At 37.0% G+C, this 19,386-nt stretch overlaps 1 protein-coding gene across 5 annotated transcripts in view; it reads right to left on the bottom strand.

Moving 5' to 3' along the window:
• eIF3a (eukaryotic translation initiation factor 3 subunit a) overlaps nucleotides 1-19,386 on the bottom strand; it is a 29,012-nt gene that overhangs the window by 5,031 nt on the left and 4,595 nt on the right. For all 5 annotated transcript variants that reach the window (XM_089645169.1, XM_089645168.1, XM_089645166.1 and 2 more), the window contains exons 5-15: nucleotides 17,841-18,049; nucleotides 16,329-16,495; nucleotides 15,344-15,481; nucleotides 14,650-14,854; nucleotides 13,012-13,329; nucleotides 10,865-11,057; nucleotides 9,751-9,855; nucleotides 6,236-6,365; nucleotides 5,255-5,457; nucleotides 2,488-2,639; nucleotides 658-944 (exon numbers count right to left, since the gene is read on the bottom strand). In XM_089645169.1, coding sequence (XP_089501295.1) covers nucleotides 658-944; nucleotides 2,488-2,639; nucleotides 5,255-5,457; nucleotides 6,236-6,365; nucleotides 9,751-9,855; nucleotides 10,865-11,057; nucleotides 13,012-13,329; nucleotides 14,650-14,854; nucleotides 15,344-15,481; nucleotides 16,329-16,495; nucleotides 17,841-18,049 — 2,107 coding nt within the window. The remainder of the gene's footprint in view (nucleotides 1-657; nucleotides 945-2,487; nucleotides 2,640-5,254; nucleotides 5,458-6,235; nucleotides 6,366-9,750; nucleotides 9,856-10,864; nucleotides 11,058-13,011; nucleotides 13,330-14,649; nucleotides 14,855-15,343; nucleotides 15,482-16,328; nucleotides 16,496-17,840; nucleotides 18,050-19,386) is intronic.

A 19,386-nucleotide genomic window follows, 5' to 3' on the forward strand; every position in this document is an offset into this window, starting at 1 on the left:
TTATTCCTTTAACCCCTTGAATGTCGGAGCAGGAAAATCGTTACCAATTGTCAAGTGAGAATTTACATAACTGTCTTAAAATTACCTTGATGAGTTTTGTTCAAATATAAAAACTATTATTTTCTTTTGTGATTGTTTACTGTTTATCAGAAAAATAATCTTATTATTCATATATATTTCATGCTTATAAGAAATACATCTCTCCAAAATAACTAATTTTTGGGAGACAACACGGTCAAAAACACATTTGTATGAATATATAAACTGGTTTTATTATTTCTACATAAACCTTAATAAATACCCTGCACGAAAAACAACAAACAAAAGGTGTTTACAGAGAAATAATGACTTTTATACTCCTTTTAACATTCAAATATTTGAACGAAAATGAATTTGACATGCACAGATAAAATATTTTCTAGAAAGAAGCTATATTCATGAAATAAAAAGAAGCAACTGTAGTGTTATTAGCGCAAGCGATTCTAATTTTGTCCTATATACGGTTTTCAAAGCATAAAGGTTGAAATCGATTTGCAAAAAATTCCAGCATGGATGGTATTAGGGCGCACATGTAACAACAGATCAAGTCATATTTAAGTAATAGATATATCTATGAACATTGAGCATCCAGCACCCACCATCGGTCAGTGAACTTACATGGTCTCCATGCTTCTGGCTTCTTCTCAGGAGCGGCTGCGGGTGCGGGGGCATCCCTCCTCCAGGAGGACTCCTCGTCCTTGGTGGCATCCTTCTCGGGTTCACGCGGCTCCCGCTCGTTGGTGGGGGGTGCTCGGCCGGTCTCGCGCGGCGCCTCCTTGTCAGGTACGCGCTCGTTGCCACGACGCCAGGCAGCTGCCTCGCGCTCGGCTGCGCGCTTGCGCTCCACCTCTTCTTCGCGGGCACGCTGGCGGGCTGCAGCGCGCTCCACCATGGCCAAATGCTCCCTGGAAGGAAAGATGATTTTAGCTTGTATATATTTTTGTACGTTTTCTTATAAACTCTCCTATAAAGATATATATTTGTTTAAATTTTATCTTATTTGCATGTATTTTCTCTATGGGATATGTGGAATTTCACTAAGCTCATTCCACATTCTGAATAAAGACATCACTATTATTAAAAACAGATATTAGAATAATCTTTTTATCATGTCACCTATCAGTTATCCTCGCTTTACTTTTATGAGCTTGTAAGCCTTTCTGAAAAATAAAAACTAAAAAAAAGAACAAAGAATGACGCAAAAGTGAATGGTAGACGAAGGTGGGGACGCCCGAGGAAGACATGGCACGATCAAGTGAGTCAAATACTTATGTCAAGAGTCAAAGTAACAGAAGAGCATATATGAATTTGAATGAAGCAAGGAAGAGTGTCAAAAAACAGTTATGTGGCATTCCATCTTCTCTGCCTACCCCTGCGGAGAAACCGCATGATGGTTGGATATTAAGACCTGTCAGACATTTGTTGAAAACAACAAAACGTAAGTAGTATGTATGTGGAAACTTGAGTGTTTATTATGGTGGATGGATGGAGTGGCTTGTATGATTATTGCCTATCCTCAGATTCGAGTTGCCAGAAAACGAGGTAAATAAAAATAATCATGGAATTTTAATCTAGCATTATCATGATTTGTTATTCCATATTGTTTACAGAATTCCAAAAGCATTGCTTTAGATATGCGACCTTCAACAACATATTGGGTATTTTTTTCTGAAAATTTCACATTTCGATAAAGCAAATTTATTTCATATTTTGTTACGTGAAAAATGTGATTTTTTTAATGCGATTTTATGCTGCAAAATGCCAAAAAGTTGATATAAAATCACATTTATTGCAAAATACCACCATTTTTGCTAAAAAATAACACAGCTTTTCCAAAATTTAACAAACGTGAATTTCATCAATAATAATGTTGAAAACTATTGTGAAATTTTCAAAACCACTGAAAGCTCTGTCAAAACCTCTCTTTCTTTTTAAATGCACTGTTTATCATACAGAAAGATCACTGTAACAGAACGATCACTGTACAGTTGGAATCATAGATTGTTGCAGAATTACTATCAAACTGTACGGAAAGCAAAGCAGAGCCAATGAAAGTTATAATAACAGAAAAACATTTTTGTAAAAAATCAGCTCAAGGGCAAATATGCTTGATATGGGGGTAGAAAGGACTCAACTGTGGGCAGATGCAAGCTGCAGTACTAAGGGTGAATGATGTTGACAACAAATATCAATTTTAATTGAGTCAGAATAGCAAAAGAGTATGTATGTAATATATGAATTCGAATGAAGCTAGGTTTACAGTGTGTTGTGTGGCGGTCTATTCTCTCGATACTTAACTAATAATTGTTCATTAATCAACCAACTGGCTTGTTATTATTATCTATGATTGGAACTTATCTTACCTTTTCTCCTACTTGCATTGTTTACGAGAAAGAGTTAAGAGTTGTTACAGTGGATATATCAGCGGAACAGGTTCGTTTGACTTACTTCTTAGCGGCATCCTGTTTCTCCCTGATGGCGTTTTCCTTCTCTGTCTGCTCACGCTCTTTCTCTTCGCGTTCTCGCCTCTCTTCTTCGTCCTTGGCGCGGCGAGCCTCTTCAGCCTTGCGGGTGATGGATGCCTCCTTCTCGCGGTGCCACTAAATACAGAAAAAAAATTCAAGTTATGTACCTACATGTATTTATTATTATCAATTATATGTTCGTGAGGTGCTGCAATCTAAACACTATTACAACAAAATTGGTAACTGGAGAGAACAGAACATGATAAAAGAAAATAATAGGTGAGGTTAGGTTTGCTTTTTGTTATTTTTATTCACTTTTCAGTTTTAGCATATAACCAGTAAAAAAAATATAACTTTATCCACATATCCACTTTCTCGACTGCCTCCATGTTTTTTTTTCAGACTTCTTCTAGGGCTCTTTGTGCAGCTTTTATTCTGACTTCTTCTATCGCTATCGCTTTTTGTGCTGATTTTATTCTGACTTCTTCTAGGGCTTTTTGTGCAGCTTTTATTCTGACTTCTTCTATCGCTATCGCTTTTTGTGCTGATTTTATTCTGACTTCTTCTAGGGCTTTTTGTGCAGCTTTTATTCTGACTTCTTCTATCGCTATCGCTTTTTGTGCTGATTTTATTCTGACTTCTTCTAGGGCTTTTTGTGCAGCTTTTATTCTGACTTCTTCTATCGCTATCGCTTTTTGTGCTGATTTTATTCTGACTTCTTCTGGGGCTTTATGTGCTTATTTTATCTTGCCTCGCCATACCTCGTGTCATACTATGCCGAGCCAGTCGTCCATTCTGCTATGTGGGATACATAGCCATCATTGCTTCGGGGTTAGAAAACTGTTTGCAATATCTTATTACAAACCCTAGAAGCTTGTACCATGATGATGTCATCTGCAATACACATATGGTCTGAAAACATAAGTTTCAGATCAAAGACTATCCCTAGGTCCTTAATGGATTTTACTGGTGACAATATATCTTTTTTAAGCTCAATGGGTTTTTTAAAACTTGTATATGAAATAGTGAGTTAATTAAAAAATAATTTATTTTCATCAGGCCCATGATGAAATTGAATCCAAATCGATTTGTAATTTGACACATCTTTATGAGTAATTTGAGATCATCAGCAAAAAGCAGGCAAGTGGCATATGTAACGCATTCTTGAATATCATCAATTAAAATTATAAATAGAAGTGGCCCTAGTTTTGACCCCTGAGAATTCCCCATACCTATATGCGTCGATGCATACGTACTGTCTCCTATTCCTCAAATTGGTGGCAAAAAATATTTAGAAGAGGCTTGTCGAAACCAATGCTGAGCAGTTTTCGTAACAGTATGTTGTGATCAACTCTGTCAAACACCTTGGCGAAGTCCGTGTAGATCACATCGGTTTGATGTTACACATCTAATCCTCTTGCCACTATCTGTGAGAGTTCAAGAAGATTAGAGACGGTGGACTTCTTTGGTAAAAATCCATGTTGATTTCCCCAGATACGGTTTAATTTGTTTGTTCAGCTTTTTGCAAATTATTATTATTATTATTATTTTTTTTTTAAAGAAAGACAAACATTCCCGGGTCACGAATAACCCAACAATGTTTGAAAATCTCCTACTACCACCACAGAAAGCCGAAAATGTTGCTTGTGTTGTGATGGAGGACTTAGCCAGCCGAGGAATCGAACACGCGACGCTCGGGTGAGACCCAAGCGCTATGCCCACTCAACCACTGACCGGTCAAATTGTTTCAAATATTGACAGTACCGGTCTGTAGTTCTGGACACCCGTTTTACTCCCTGATTTGTGAATCGGGCTTACCTTAAGTTTCCAGAATTCAATGGTTCTTTGTGCAGCTTCTTCAGCGATTTTATGTGCGGCTTCTCGTGAGGCTTGTTGTGCAGTTTTCCATGCGACTTTTTGTGCGGTTTTTTGATGGACATTTTCAGGTAGTTTCCGAAGTGCACATTTGTTTGAAATGTTTTCTACAGCATCCCTGATAGCAATAAGTTCTGTTCGTAGAACTTCAATATCCGATATAGTGGCACTCTCGGATTTCAACTTGATGATCTCCTCTTTCAAAAGTGTCATGTCTTTAATATTGACATGGTCAATGGTTACAGGTGGTAGCTTGTTCAGATCGCGGGCCACGAACGTGGGCAAGGTGTCGGGATCAGTTTCCTTCATCATCTTGATGATGCAATGCAACGTCATTACCTTGATAAACTCTGGCATGACTTTTGATTCGCCGGTACATTTAGTATTGAAACGATACCCGTGGACGGCTTTGTCCATAAGTCTTTTAGCTTGTTCTATCTCGTCAAGCTGGAAGCTACTCAAGCAGATCTGCTTTATGTTTGCTTCGTCCATTACACCCACTTTATTTTGAATGAATGTCAGTAATTCGTTGATAACAACACAGCGGGAATCCTTTTTTCGATTCATATTGATTCAGCACAACTATTCTTAAAGGTAGCAATACACAAGACTAAGTAAATTTGTTACATATCAAGGTTGATAAACGTTTTGAGATAAGATAAGGAGGTTATGGTGCAAATATCTCACAAAATGATGGGAGGTAATAGCGATCTATGTAGCCCAGAGGTTAAGGTCATCTCCCTTTTCACTCATTCCACCCTCACTTTACGTCCAAATTGGGGATGCCATAATCTCTCTGTCTCCTACGGTTTATCTCTTCACTGGTTTCACTGTACATATTTTGCAAAGCAAAGAGAATGAATAATGCGACTCACGGTGGCGCTGCGTTCCTCCTTTCGCTCCCGGGCGCGCTCTTGCAGCCGCTTGGTCCTCTCTGACTTCATGAGCTCCTGGTGCTGAGTGACCTTGGCCAGGTGCTCGGTGCGGCGCTCCGACGTCAGGCGCTTCAGGAACTCCTCCTTGTGGGTGGTCATGCGCTTGAGGCGGGCGGCGGTGGCCAAGTCCAGCTCGCGGGATTCTGCAAGCATTCAAACATTGGCGTTAAGTCATCCAAAGTTGGGGACTGCAACTTTATGCGAGGGGAGGCTGGGCCTCAAATGCAAATTCAATACAAAGCAGCCCAGCAATAGGTCTCCAACCTGGAACAAGGGAAAAATAGGACAAGGCGAATGCCAGACTTCTGCTCTCTAGTTTATAATGCAGTGATGACCTTGGTAGCATTCAGCCACCCATGTCTAGCGCTCCCAAAACTCCTTCTCCCTGCAGGCTTATTATAGTGAAGCCTCTTTGGTGGTTGGTTATCTTCCATCAAAAATTCGAATGTCACATATACCTATTACAAATAGCAAAAGAGATGGAAGAAATCTTTGTCTTTTGGAACTCGGCATTGGCAAAATTATTTCAAAGCTGATTCAGAATTGTGAACATTGGAACTCGAAATACTAGTGGTACAGAATTTCACAATACTTCCTTCATTTACATTCATCCATCGTAACTTTTTTGCCATTCGTCCAGATAAGACATAAAATGTCCCGACAAAACCTATATGTCCCGCATTAAAAACCACCAATACTGTTTACTAACAAACATATTCTGCGGCCGTGCTGATTGCCAGTGTTGCTGTCCGTCCGTATCTATCTCTACTACGTACGCTTTTCTTTGTTTTCTGGGATGCCTCAACATTTTCTTTTATTCATTCGTTCTACATGTCCAAAACATCTAAGTTTCCATTCATTTAACTCGTATAGATTTCACACTCTTTCCAAACAGTATTAAATTCAATTTAGAATAGTCACCTTTGAGTTGTTTAATCCTCTCCTCCTCCTGTTGTTCCCAGAATGCCTTATCCTGGACTCTCTTTTCCTCTAGCATCTTCTGGAGCAGTGGAATCTCCTCAATGCGCTTGGCCCTTTCAAAGTAGTCAACCTGCACAGCGAAATTGATACATTACAAGTTATACAGACCTTTACACTAACATTTACTTATACGTAATCGCAAGGGCGGAATAGCAAAAACTTATTTATTTATTAATTTTCGGGAAATCGACTGTTTAAATTTATTTCAGTTTGTACATAAGTATTATGTAGCCAAAATAAAAACAATTATGAATTTCCTCCTTGTAACTTTACCTCTACTGAGACAGCATAATAAGGAATAAGTAAATTAAATTTGTAAGAAGGGAATATGAATTCAAAAATGTATCCAAAACAAAAGATTATATAAAATGAAAAATTTACAAAATAAAACATTTATAGTCATGGAGAGTGGTTGTAGATATAAATCAAATCATAATAGAAATATAAACAATAGAGACATAATATTATTCACAAACCATTAGAGAAATATTCTTTTATGCACCTTTTGTATTTGGCAAGTTCGCAACATAAAATATCCACCTTGGATAATACGCTATTGTAATTATTGCAGTCTGTTCAGGCAAGAATTCTGCTTAGAGTTCGTTTTGCATTGATCCACCCTGAACAGGACAGAAGAGCGTGTTGAATGCGCAGGTACATTGAATTGAATCTTATTTAGCAACTCTGGGCATTGAATATTATTGTTAACTACTTTATACAGGAATAGTGCATCCTTATAATGCCTCCGTACACTCAGTGAATCAATTTGAAGCTGCCTCTGCATAATTATTAAATCTTACAAATGACTTGTAACAAAAATATTTTAGCAATTTGTTTTGAATTGCTTGGATTTTGTAAAATGGAGAATTGTTTAGCCGTGTTTCACTGAGACATATAATGTCATAGTTGTTTAACAGTACATTTTGAAGAAAAGTATTCGTTTTAGTTCTGACACCTCTTAAATTTTGATAATATAGCTAGCTCTAAAGATTCCATTTACAATGCAGTTAATATGAAAGTTGCGATATGTTCTAAGCGTTGTTGATGGAAATATCATATTTTTTTAGTTTTTCTAGATCGTTATAAGAGTTTATGCAATAGTGATCTGAGTTTTCATTTAGTCTAACATAAATTTTACATTTTTAATCCAGCAAAATTTGAATTTATTAATTTTGGTAAACTCTGACCTTTTTGTACAGTACTTAGCACCCTTGAGGTGATTTTGCACAAAAACAGCGCTATACAAATCATCCAAATATATTATTATTATTACTTTGTTTTTACGAGTTAAATGTTCAATATAGATCCGTTTTTTTCCATTCAAGTTAATGTCCCCTGCTGTTAGGCCCCGCCTTGTTGCCATGCTGTCATCTTTTTGTTTTCTGCGCTTCAATTTAACAATAATATATTGCGGTTTTCCTTTAATCTTCTTCTCGGGGGTTACTCGGGTGGCGTATTCGATTTCGTCAGGATTTACTATTTTTAATTCTGAGTAGTTGCTTTTGATAATCTCCGTTACGTTTTCTTGTTTTTGTTCTGGTATCCCAATGATCTCTATGTTATTAATGCATGCGTGTTGTTCATTAGCATCCAATTGTTTTTGCAGTTCGTTAAATTCACTTTGAATTATGGCATTCTGTTCCGGGGTTTTTTCAAGGCTGTTGTTTTTTGTTGTGTCAATTTTTTTTTCCAGAGTTAATATTTTGTTTTTTAATTCTTCGATTTCTTCTTTATACTCGTTTCTCACGGTTTCCAGAAATTGCACCTTAAATTCATGTAACTTTTTGTCAAGGAGTTGGAGGAGTTGTGTTTCTGTATTATTTAGTGCAGTCTTTGCAATTGCCCTTTTATTCATATTGGCATGCAATATTAGCTAACATAACAACACTTCACTATTATAAACTTTAAAATAAATAATAATATAAATAAAATTAAAATAGCTACGACTTTTGTTTTATTTTGTGAAATTTCTAGAGAGCGATGAAAAACACGACAGCTGTCATTGAATATTATTGTTGTAATATTACCATAGCATAGGTATGGTTAAAATGACCTTAAACCGTGACCAAGATCAGTTTAACAAGGCTGAACCGGCGCACAGGAATCTATTAAGTACGACTGCATCAAACTCAATCCATTCATCCAAAGTTGTTGACAACAGAAAAAAAAAGAATTGAAGATAATACTATCTGTATATTTTATTGCATGCTGATAACACGTTGGGAATTATCAAATAAGGGGGAAGTGACACAAAAATTGTCATAATGGTGAACGTACGGCTTAATTGAATGTAAGTCAAAATCAAAATTATTTTGCTGACAATTTTTATATTTTTGCCCCTTGTGAAAAGAATTCCTCCTAGAAAAAAATTCATACTAAACGTTTTTTTATTCGAAATTTGTTTTTGTCCGCGCATGAAAATTTGTGTGCAATTCGAAAAAATTAGTTTTTGCAAAAATAAAGCACATAATTTGGTAAATCCGAATCGAGAGACAGCAGTTGTATATTGTTCTAATTCAAATTACATATTATTTTGTGAATCTGAATCGATTTACACTGGAAGTCAATTTATTTTTATTTTACTTTGAATATGAATTTACTTCCAATATATGAATTTAAAGGGCCGCCTGAGACCAAATCATCGGCCGCAAATTTCGATTTTCGCAGAAATATTTCACAGTTTTACAAATTAATTTTGAATATCTGAATTAAAAGATCTGGTCGCGAAGGAAATTGGCTGCGAATTTTCAAATTATTATTATTTTATGAGCAGGAAGCATTCTGCTGATGCACTCATATCTGATTTCACAATAATTTAAGAGTTGTTTTTAAATTCAAAATAAGTTAATCCATTCTTATCTCTAAATAAGAATCCAATTGAGCTTTAAATTGGTTTATATTAGTCGAATCGATGACATATTTTAACGAATTTACATCAAATATCTGAATTTCAAGGCCTGTCCGCTATGGTAATCAACTGCGAAATTTAGATTTATTCAGAAAATGTTGATTTATACGAATTTACATCAAATGTCTAACTTCAACGCCCGGCCGAGACGGTAATCGACCGCGAAATTTATATTTATGCTGAAATGCATCGTATTTTTACGAATTAACATTGAAAATCTGAATTTGATGGGCTGGCTGCAATGGAAATCGGCTGTGAAATTTCCATTTACTAAGAAATACATCATATTTTCACGAATTTACTTTGAATATCTGAATTTAAAGGTCTGGCCACCACGGTACCTACCGTGTCTACAGAGTCTATATGAATTCGATTATGGACAACATAAAAAAAAATCATTAAATTTCGAGTTACGTGGAATTCGTTAAATCGAAATTTGATTTTTGATGTCAACCAGTACATATTTCTATATTATATAATATTGGCCCAAAGTTGGATAATGTTGAAATTGTCTAACAAGATTCATTGTTACTATAATTGAACATACCCTCTTCTCCTGGGACTTAAGTCTGGCCTGCAGCTCACGACGTTCCTTCATCAGCTCCTCAGCTTCCTTCTGAGCGATGGTTTCAGCGTCAATCTTCTTGATATCCTAAGAAAAAAAAAAAGTAATTTCTATCAAATAATTGAACAGTTATGTATCCTTCTGACATCTAAATTGAGGAAATAGTAGTATCTCTTACTCGCATCTAGAATTGCTTCTCTTCTAGAGTCCCTTCTTCCAATCAACGATTGAAGTATCTTTGCAAGTACCGACATTCACTCACATCGTCGAGACTTCAAACACGGCATCACTTGCATCAGACATTTTGTAACAATGCTCGTGCTTTAGATCAGTCAAAACATAACAAAACAGTAAACAAAGAATGACAGGATATAAAAATAGCTACGGCAACTATTTGGTTGTGAGTGACGTTATAAAAAAAAACATTCTAGTTTTGGCCTGTTTGAGAATTCAACAATGATTGATAACGATGTGGGTCTCATGATTTCATTAGTGATGTGATTTCATCGCTCACAACAGTTGTTGGCAACATAAAATTCATAATGTGAGCATCGGATACTTGCGAATTCCTGTTGAAGAAGGGCCTTGTGTTTATTTGTTTGTTCTATGTACTTATATTTTTATTGGAAAGTGCGCTAAAGAACTGATGTCATAGATTTTTTTTTTGGTTAACGGTGCACAACCGAAAACATGTATACGTATTGTGAACAAGAATGACATTTATTGAATAAAAACAGGTTGTTTTTGTATAATTTGTACTGAGAAGGGAGTAGGCCATTTTCAGCTATAACAAATCCAAAGGATCAAAAGCAGTATTTCACAACTGAATTTATTTAAATGGGGAAAGGTTCCTTCGATAGACTTTCTTAGTTTCTCAGTATTTTCAAAATCATTGGGATTTGTATGATAAATCAAAGTTAGCACTGGTAGATCAGCATTGTGGTGATCAGGTGCTGTCCAGTTTAGGTCAGCCCTCTGAGAATTAACCTTTTGAACATCGGAGTATAAAAAAGACAAAATCCCCCAACAGTTGGGTGAGAATTTTCAGAACCGAGCGCTAATTGTACTGTACTGGTTAAAGAATTATATATTATACCTCCTCGTCCAGCTTCTTGAGCACCTTCTGGCCGTGCGCTGTGAGACTGATCTGCTGCATCTTCTCCTTGAGGTGGCGGTCCTTGATGAGCTGGATGTCGCTCTGCTGGCGCCGCTTCTCCCGCTCCTCACGCTCCACCTCCAGCCGCTGCTGCTCCACCAATTGCGCCGCCCGGGCTATCTCCTCCTGGCGCCTGGAATACAATAATACAACATCATGATTCTATCATAGTTTTACTCCTTTCTTTGGGTATTTCCTCGATGTCAACAAAACAGTCGACGGCTTCGGGAGTCACTTGATTCAGCACAGATGTGCCTCCGGGAAACAAATGAAAAAGACATACTTCTACGAAGTGTTTGTTTGTTTGAATATATCCACATTCACACAATTCAGAATCCTTTAGGTCCCATTTGCGCATCATGTGGGCTAGTGTCTGTGAATGCACTGGATAGGTTTAGTGAGATCCATGTTTTCCGAGGGAGAGGAAGCCCTGGCAGGTTAATAACTGGGTACACAACAAGGTGCTTGATGTTCCCATTTTTTTTCCTGCTACTGAAAGCGTTGGAACTGAATCATGACTAGTGATAGTCGGGAGTTTGTTTTTATTATTATCAAAGTTATTCTGAAATAGGCTGTCTTTTTTTTATGAAAAATTAGCTGTGCAGAGAAACAATAGAAAGTGTTGATTTTACGTGCAACTAATGGCGCTGTTTTAAAAAAAAAAACATTTTTTTACCTGCAACAGGTGACATCTATACAATTTAGGTACATAAAAACACATGCGCATTCGAATGCAACATCATGTCAAAATTTCAATGCAATCAGTGATAAACTTTCTGAATTTTAAGATTTTGAACAAACGAATCTTAACATTTTTATATATATGTAGATAGATTATTTATTAAATTATATTTAACCAGTGGACTGCCGATGGTCTCCGAAGAACATATGAGCATTCTAATATTATCCTTGTTAGAATAATTTGAGATGTGATTTTAACCTAAATGCTTTGAAAAATGTATGAAAAAAAAATCGGCATAGTTTGGGCAAATAAAACTTTAGGTTGCACTAATATTTTTCTGTTTTACGCTGCGGGCTTCAACAGGTTAAAGAGTTAATAATGACAGTAAAATCAGTTTTTCGATATATCCAAACATGACGAAGTTATTGGTTTTCAAAGCAAACTTGGGTAAAATGTATACAATCATGTCTCGTGAAATCATATGAGAAATAATTCAGTACAATTAAAAAATCGAACGGCAGTGGTGCAGTACTGCTGTGTCAGTCAATATACAGGGTGTATCGGCACGTACCTGACAAACTTTAACCAGCTATTCCTTAGCACATTTGGAGTAAAAAATGTTATGGGCACTTTGCTGTCCGGTAACATTTTTTTTTAATAAAAAATTTACTATTCATATTTTCACCACATGTCACCAATGTTTTATCCTTTGTCAAAGTTTGAAAACCCGTCTGGCAATATTTTGTTCGAGTTTCGTTGAATAATGTACGTACGTACCTACGTTGGCGCGCTTTTACAATCCCAACGAAATGGCACAGCACCATTCGTCTCATTTTTAACTATTATTATTTAGTGTGTATGAAAGAGCGAGGACACTTTTTGACGCACTTGCTAATAACAGCTGTTGAACGCGAGAAACAAGGCAAATGACAGTGACGGAGTGTGGATTTTTTTATCTATTTTTTGTTTTTAATAGAAAAAAAATGTTACCGGATAGCAAAGCGCCCATAACATTTTTTACTCCAAATGTGCTAATGAATAGCTGGTTAAAGTTTGTCGGGTACGTGCCGATACACCCTGTATGTACCTTGGCATGATACGCTTATTAGGCCGGTCGAAAATATCAACATTTTGACGGCTTATGTCTTCGGTAATATTTGGTATTTTATTTAAATTCCAAAAGTTCTGTCTCCTCAGCAGGCTCTAATTAATATGATGCATTTGTAAATAACATTAACATTTTGTTGTAAGAGTCAAACTCATGGGGATTTCAACATTTTAATGAAAATTCCTGCAGTTTCCCCCTTTTTGGGAATATTCCCCAATAAATAATCAAATTAAGACAATCATGACAATCGGAAATGAAGACCTACTAACATTATAATGATAACATGTAAAAACCCACCTTGCTTCCTCCTCTTCTCTGACCGTGTTCAGCCTCTCAATGTACTCCTTCCTGTCCTCAATGATCTTGTGCCTTTGCAGGACCCGTTGATGCTCTCGCACCTTGTTCTCATGGTAGTGTTGCACGGCTGTCTGACGAGCGCGTTCGCGGTCAGCGCGCTTGCGGCGCGGCCCGACAAGTGCGGCTGCGCGGCCCAATGCTCCGGCAGCGCGGATCAGTTGGCCGCGGACCTGTTCGGATGGCATCTCTTGGAGGAACGGACCTTCAGGTACGGATTCGCGAGATGCTTCGGATAGCTCTACGCCGAATTGGATGCACCTAGAAAAGGAAAATAAAGTTATAATTGAGGGTAGATTTATCATTTTTAAAGATTGGTTGTGAAAATTGATTGGTTTGTGTCACAAACTTCGGTTGTGAAAAATAATATGTGCAAATGATCAATAATTTATATCTAAATATAATGGTTTTTACAAGTTAAATGGATATTTCATAGCTCATGGTGGAAATTATGTCTGTAAATCAAGTTGAAAATAATTGCATTCAGCTATAAATTCTACACTTCAAAATTGGGAAAAAAAACTGTGCAAATTTTAAAATGCCAGAGCTCACTTTTTCTAACAGATTTTGCTTCTCCTTTTTCGTCACAAAACTTTTGAATAGTTAACAACACTGATCTTATGAAATTTGCACAATTTTTTCTGTCAACATTCTAGATCAACGCAACCATTTTGGGTTTTTCTGTCATGTCAAACACTATTTCAATATGCAATTACGTACGTATACGTAGTTCAAGGAGAAAAGATATTTTTATTTTTATTTTTATTTTTTATTTATTTTATTTATTATATAAGTACATTTTTGTTTATTTGTTACAATATATGATCAATATTTCAGGACCCCTCTTCCATAGAAGCATTAGCTATCTTAACCTTTTCACACCCGCATTATTGTTTCTACATATATAAAATATGTAATGCTTGATAATACCTCAGAAAATTATTTGAAAATTTTTTACATGGATCATGAAACATGGATCTAACATTGGGCGTCAGAGGGTATTTTTTAAATAGTAACGTAAAAAAAACATAACACAAAAGTAAAATGCACATTTACAATGTTGTGATAATCTCTAAGGTACAAACAAATAACATTTTAACTAAAATTCATTCAGAAATAAAGAAATAATCTAGGATAATAAATCTTTCACAAAGAAAAAAAATCACAAAGTTCATGTTAATTTGAATTAACACTGGGGCTGAAAGGGTTAAAAATAATACTATAATCTCTGTCAAAGTTGGGTAGTGGGCAGTATGTAATTAGTTGTTCTTCTTCTTTTAGTGTCCTTTGTGGGAAGTTAGCTATCATCAGGGCAATTGTCATTCCACACCACACGATGGAGCCCGGAACGATTCGGTAACCACTACAGTAATCTAAATAAATGGCAGCAACATCATGATCCAGTTAATCAAACACTAAGTCGGGCCATGTCAAGAGTCAGAATAACATAAGAATATGTATGAGACGATGTATGAATGTGATGCAAGGCTGTGTGGCAGTCCATCATCTCTGAACACCCCTGCGAAGAATGGACAATGGCATGACGGTTAGTTAGTTACTGTGTTTAGAATGTCAGCTTACTTGTTGGCGTGATCGATACGAATCTGCATATCATTGTGCCTGACACAGTCGACCAGCAGGCGCTCTAGGTGGAACGGATCCGCAAACACGGACAGTTCCAGGAGGCGCGCGAAGCGGATGCTCTGGTAGCATTGTGCCACTTGACGCACCAGGCGGATAAGGGCCACGTCACGCAGGGCGGTCACATATTGGCAGAGGGGAGAACCTAGAAAAGGAAACAAACATTTTACACGTGTACCTAATTCTGTTTTCATATGGTTCAACAAAAAAAATGTTAAAAAAAAAAAAAAAAAAACAGAATTGACTGGTTATGTTCAACCCTGATTGGCAGTGAAGCAATAAAAATGGCAGAGGAAGGACAAAATTACACCGGTCAGTGGCAGACTCAATTCCTCAGCTGGCTAAGTCCTCCAACATGACACTCTACATTTTCCGCTGATTGTGATGGTATCACGAGATTTTTAAATATTGTCAGGTTATTCGTAACCCAGGACTGATCAGTTAGTTGGTAGAGAGATATATTGGGTGGGATTCCCTACCCAAGTTCTCCATCATGGCAAAGGAAACATTTTCAATTAATTATGACGGTAGTAGGAGGAATTAATTATCGAGTGTTGTGAAAAATATTTATATGATGTGCAAGTGAATGATGGCAACAAGAAGTCGGGGATACCCGAGTACTGGTATAGCTTACCTTCTTCCTTCTCCAAAGTGTCGACAACGACCATGACCTTCTTGCATAGGACCAGGGGATCGAACTCTACCTCCAGCCAGTTGTACAGGTCCTTCAGTTCAGGGGTGGCCAGGGACACAACATTCAGGCGGACAATTTCTGGAAAAATAAAATTACCGATATCAGATTCAGTTCAATATACACATTTTTAATTTACACGTACATGGGGTGAGGTTTGTCGAGGTCTTGGCGGCGGATGCGTCTGTGCACCTATGACAGACACCGATTGAAGGAGACCCTTTGACATCTCCAACAGGACTCTGTCGACTTATCGCCTTGCACCCAAGTGGGAGATTCATACGTCTGTCACTCCTGGACACATTTACCCCCAGATTCCTACCCACTCCTCATACCTCCTTCTCAGATCTTCCTCTCCTACATTTTCTTAAAAAGACCATCCACAGAGCATCCCCAAAGATGACATAGGCCACGAGGAAAACTATTTTCAAAATGTATGGTATCCAGATGGCATAATGAAATTTGCACTACTTCTCAATCATATATGGAGCTGTGAAATATTCATTATTTTTCAATTGTTTTGTTTTCAATTTTTTCAATTCAATTTTCAATTGAGCAGAAAAGGATAGTTGAAGTGGATGAAGCCAGGTAATGACAACTAGACTAAGAACAAAGATATATAGATATCTTAACTCTGTCTGATTTTCTCAACATAATTGACGGCGAAAGACATGCCCTGTGCACTAACGTCTCAACATGTGAGAAAGAACCGTAGTACAAAATAATATTTACAAATAATGTTGCAAGCTAATTGTCAACGCCCTTAAAAGATCAAATTACCCTTGCAGAGGTCCACTATAATAATTAATTTCTAATATATATGATATAGTATCTAATTTTTAAAACGTTGCCAAATAAATTTGAATAAATATGGTAGATGACCAATGCAACCAAGCCCAAATGTGAAAAATCAATGTTTAAAAATAACCTTTGAGCAGAGAGACCCTGGTGGGCGGCTGCTGCAGGCCCAGGAGCACAGCGAGACGCTGGGCCTTCTCCACGGGGCTCTTGTCCGTCTCGATGAAGCGGTCAAATTCGGGATGCAGAGACGGCAAGGGGATGGACAGGACAGCCACCAGCACGGTACATGCCAGACTAAAGGAATAATAAAAAAATCATTCCGTATAAAACAATGTTTTTTTTACAATAATACATATATTTTTAATAATAGATATACTTAAAAAATACTTTATTTTTATTTTGGTTTGACAGAAGATTAAACGATAATCCCCAGGGACTGGGGTCAACCGCGCTAACTGAATCAAAACCCGATTGGGTAGGACCCACATTTATTTTGTATATTAACTGCTGTAATGTCATCCAATTTTAGAGAAATTTCCGCATGTGTGTGTGATTGCCACCAAAAGTTGATACAATTTGTTAGAATTGATTTAAAACCTATTACGCAGTCCACAATATGATGAGCATTACCAGTGAATAGCATAAATCGACTCAAGTCGCCTAATGATCTCAAAGAAATGTGTTTTTTTGTTGTAGGAGTGTTGCACAAGGGATTAGAAAATGCCAAAGAGATTTTTTTTTATACCGATAGGGAAGCACAAAAACTTTTTAGTTTATTTAGAATAATTTTAAATATGGAACACATAGAGACGTCTATTGATATGATTGAGAAACACTTTAATATTACCGACTTTACAGTGGTTTGATCTACCCAAAAGCTTCACGACAGTCAAATGTGTCTCACATGCAGGGTTGTCACATTTTGCCGTTTTTTATCTGATTTTGTGTCATCGTTTTGTTGTTGTATTTATGTATAATATTTCAGCAACAAAGTTATCTTGTTTCATCTATTTATAATGGATAATAACAAATTTACAGCTACTTTCAAAAGTATGAAATATTATAATTTTATTGCCTTTTATTTATAAGTTATAATTTGTGATACATGTGTAAATAAATAATTTTAAAAAATAGTGTACAGTGTGTGTTTTCTGTTTGTGATTTTAAGAATTGAGTTTTTGTTTTGTAAAAATAATTGTAAAATTTCTTTGAGCGACAATGGAAAGTGGTGAACAAAATAAATCTGGTAATGATCAACTGATTTGGAAGATTTCATGCCATACTCTTGAATCGGATGACAGTGATATTGATGTCGAAGTTGGTGATGAAGAGCAAGAACCAAGTCCTCACAAAGCGAGTTGTGTTTTTCTAAGGGAACGGCAGCATAAACGACGAACGGTGTACATATTTTCTTCTTCATAATATTTACAAAAAAATATATACATATATATATATTAAGGCTGTGCACAGCCATACTAATACTTTTCAGCATTCATAAGGTTAAATATGGATTTGTGAAACATGATTCTTAAGGTTCAGGAGTCGAGGCCAATTGGGTTGATGTTAGAATGACCATATTGAAAAAATCTTAAATTAACTTGATTATGGATGCCTTCGCAAGATCTGGTGAAGTGGTTACCTCTGCAACTCCTCGGGTGTGAGATTCTTCTTGAGTTCCTTGCTGATCTGGAAGAGCTTCAACAGGGCGGCTGCGTGGAACAGACAGTGGCCGGCCTTCCAGAACACGAGCGCCAGCTTGCCATAGTAGTTGGCCATGGTCTTGGCCACGTGCGCCTTCTTGGACATGTTCATCAGGTTGTGGATGTCCTCGATGGCCTTGTAGGCTTCCTGGAATCGAATTTAAGATAAAATCAAATTCATCATTCAGTAAAATTTTATTCCAGTGCCTTGAAGAACCAAATAAGAGAGCCTCACTCAAAGATTATGATTGTGTTGCGATGTAGACTATCGACGTATAGTCGACGAATGCCTACTTGACATAATCCGCATCGATAAAGATGGACGACAAACAGGAACATCAACCTATCACCTGAGGCCTCAGATCTCGATATCCATCTAATCCCTCACTATACAATATAAGAATCTCGCAGTTTACCTATAACCAAACTAAAATCAGGGCTATATTGATTGAAGCCAGAGTAAATTATTTGGTTTTAAAAAGCTGGGGATTTTTTTACAAGGCTAACAGGTTATTCAATAGTGGCCAGTGCTTTTCCTATACAAGTAATATATCAAGTATCTCCGAAAATTAATAATTGGAAGCTACCTCTGGGCTAGAGCCCCAAAACTCTTGATTAACCTGCTTTACTCTGTAGAAAGGAGGGCGGTTCACCTGATTAACAACCCATTACATATTAACAGATTGAGTCACCTCCAATACTTAGATGGAACATAATAAGACGAGTATGTTTTATAGGTATTTCAATATAGCTTGCTCCAAGGAACTAGCAGCTTGAATCCCCTGCGCACCGAACTATGTGTGCGAGAACCAAGCATTCCTAGGGGCCCTAATTCACCAGGATACCAAATGCTTAGCACTATACGGAGGGTCCACCACCTGTTCACTTGGTGTTGCCATAATTTGGTGGTCGACACCAGCATCGATGCGCGCCAACCAGTAAAATGTATAGCACTATAAAATAGTGTACAGCACTCACTCAGAACACCACTGTAGCCCAACTGGTTGAGTAACCATGGTGTCCTGGCTAAATAGGACTCTAAAGGGTGATCAGCACAGACATATGAATATATAGACTAGAAATTAAAGATGAGGGGTAAAATCAACTGTTGAAGAACGAAGGGGGTAAAGCTGACTGTGATTCGTCAATAAATCAATCTGACAGTATATAGGCATCTCGCATTATAATATCACCATTTAGTTCTTAAAAGTAAAATCTGCTTTTGAATGAATAGACATTTTTACATGGGAGCGCAAATTACTCGCCACGTTATGAACAAATTTGCGAAGTCCAAATTCGGCAAAATAAATTTCTTTTATTTTCAGAGTCGAATATTTCGTTTACGTATTTAGTTAAGACACTTTTATAAATGTTCATAATTTACTTCCCAGCAACCAACCAGCTTTGTGTTTCGCGTCCAGACGTATCTCTATCTGTGATAGTATATGTTTCTACAACTGATCCATATTATACGATGTGAATATG

Source organism: Hesperophylax consimilis, chromosome 22, assembly GCF_061612785.1.
Source record: "Hesperophylax consimilis isolate HC1 chromosome 22, BYU_Hcon_1.0, whole genome shotgun sequence".
Taxonomy (NCBI): Eukaryota; Metazoa; Arthropoda; class Insecta; order Trichoptera; family Limnephilidae; genus Hesperophylax; species Hesperophylax consimilis.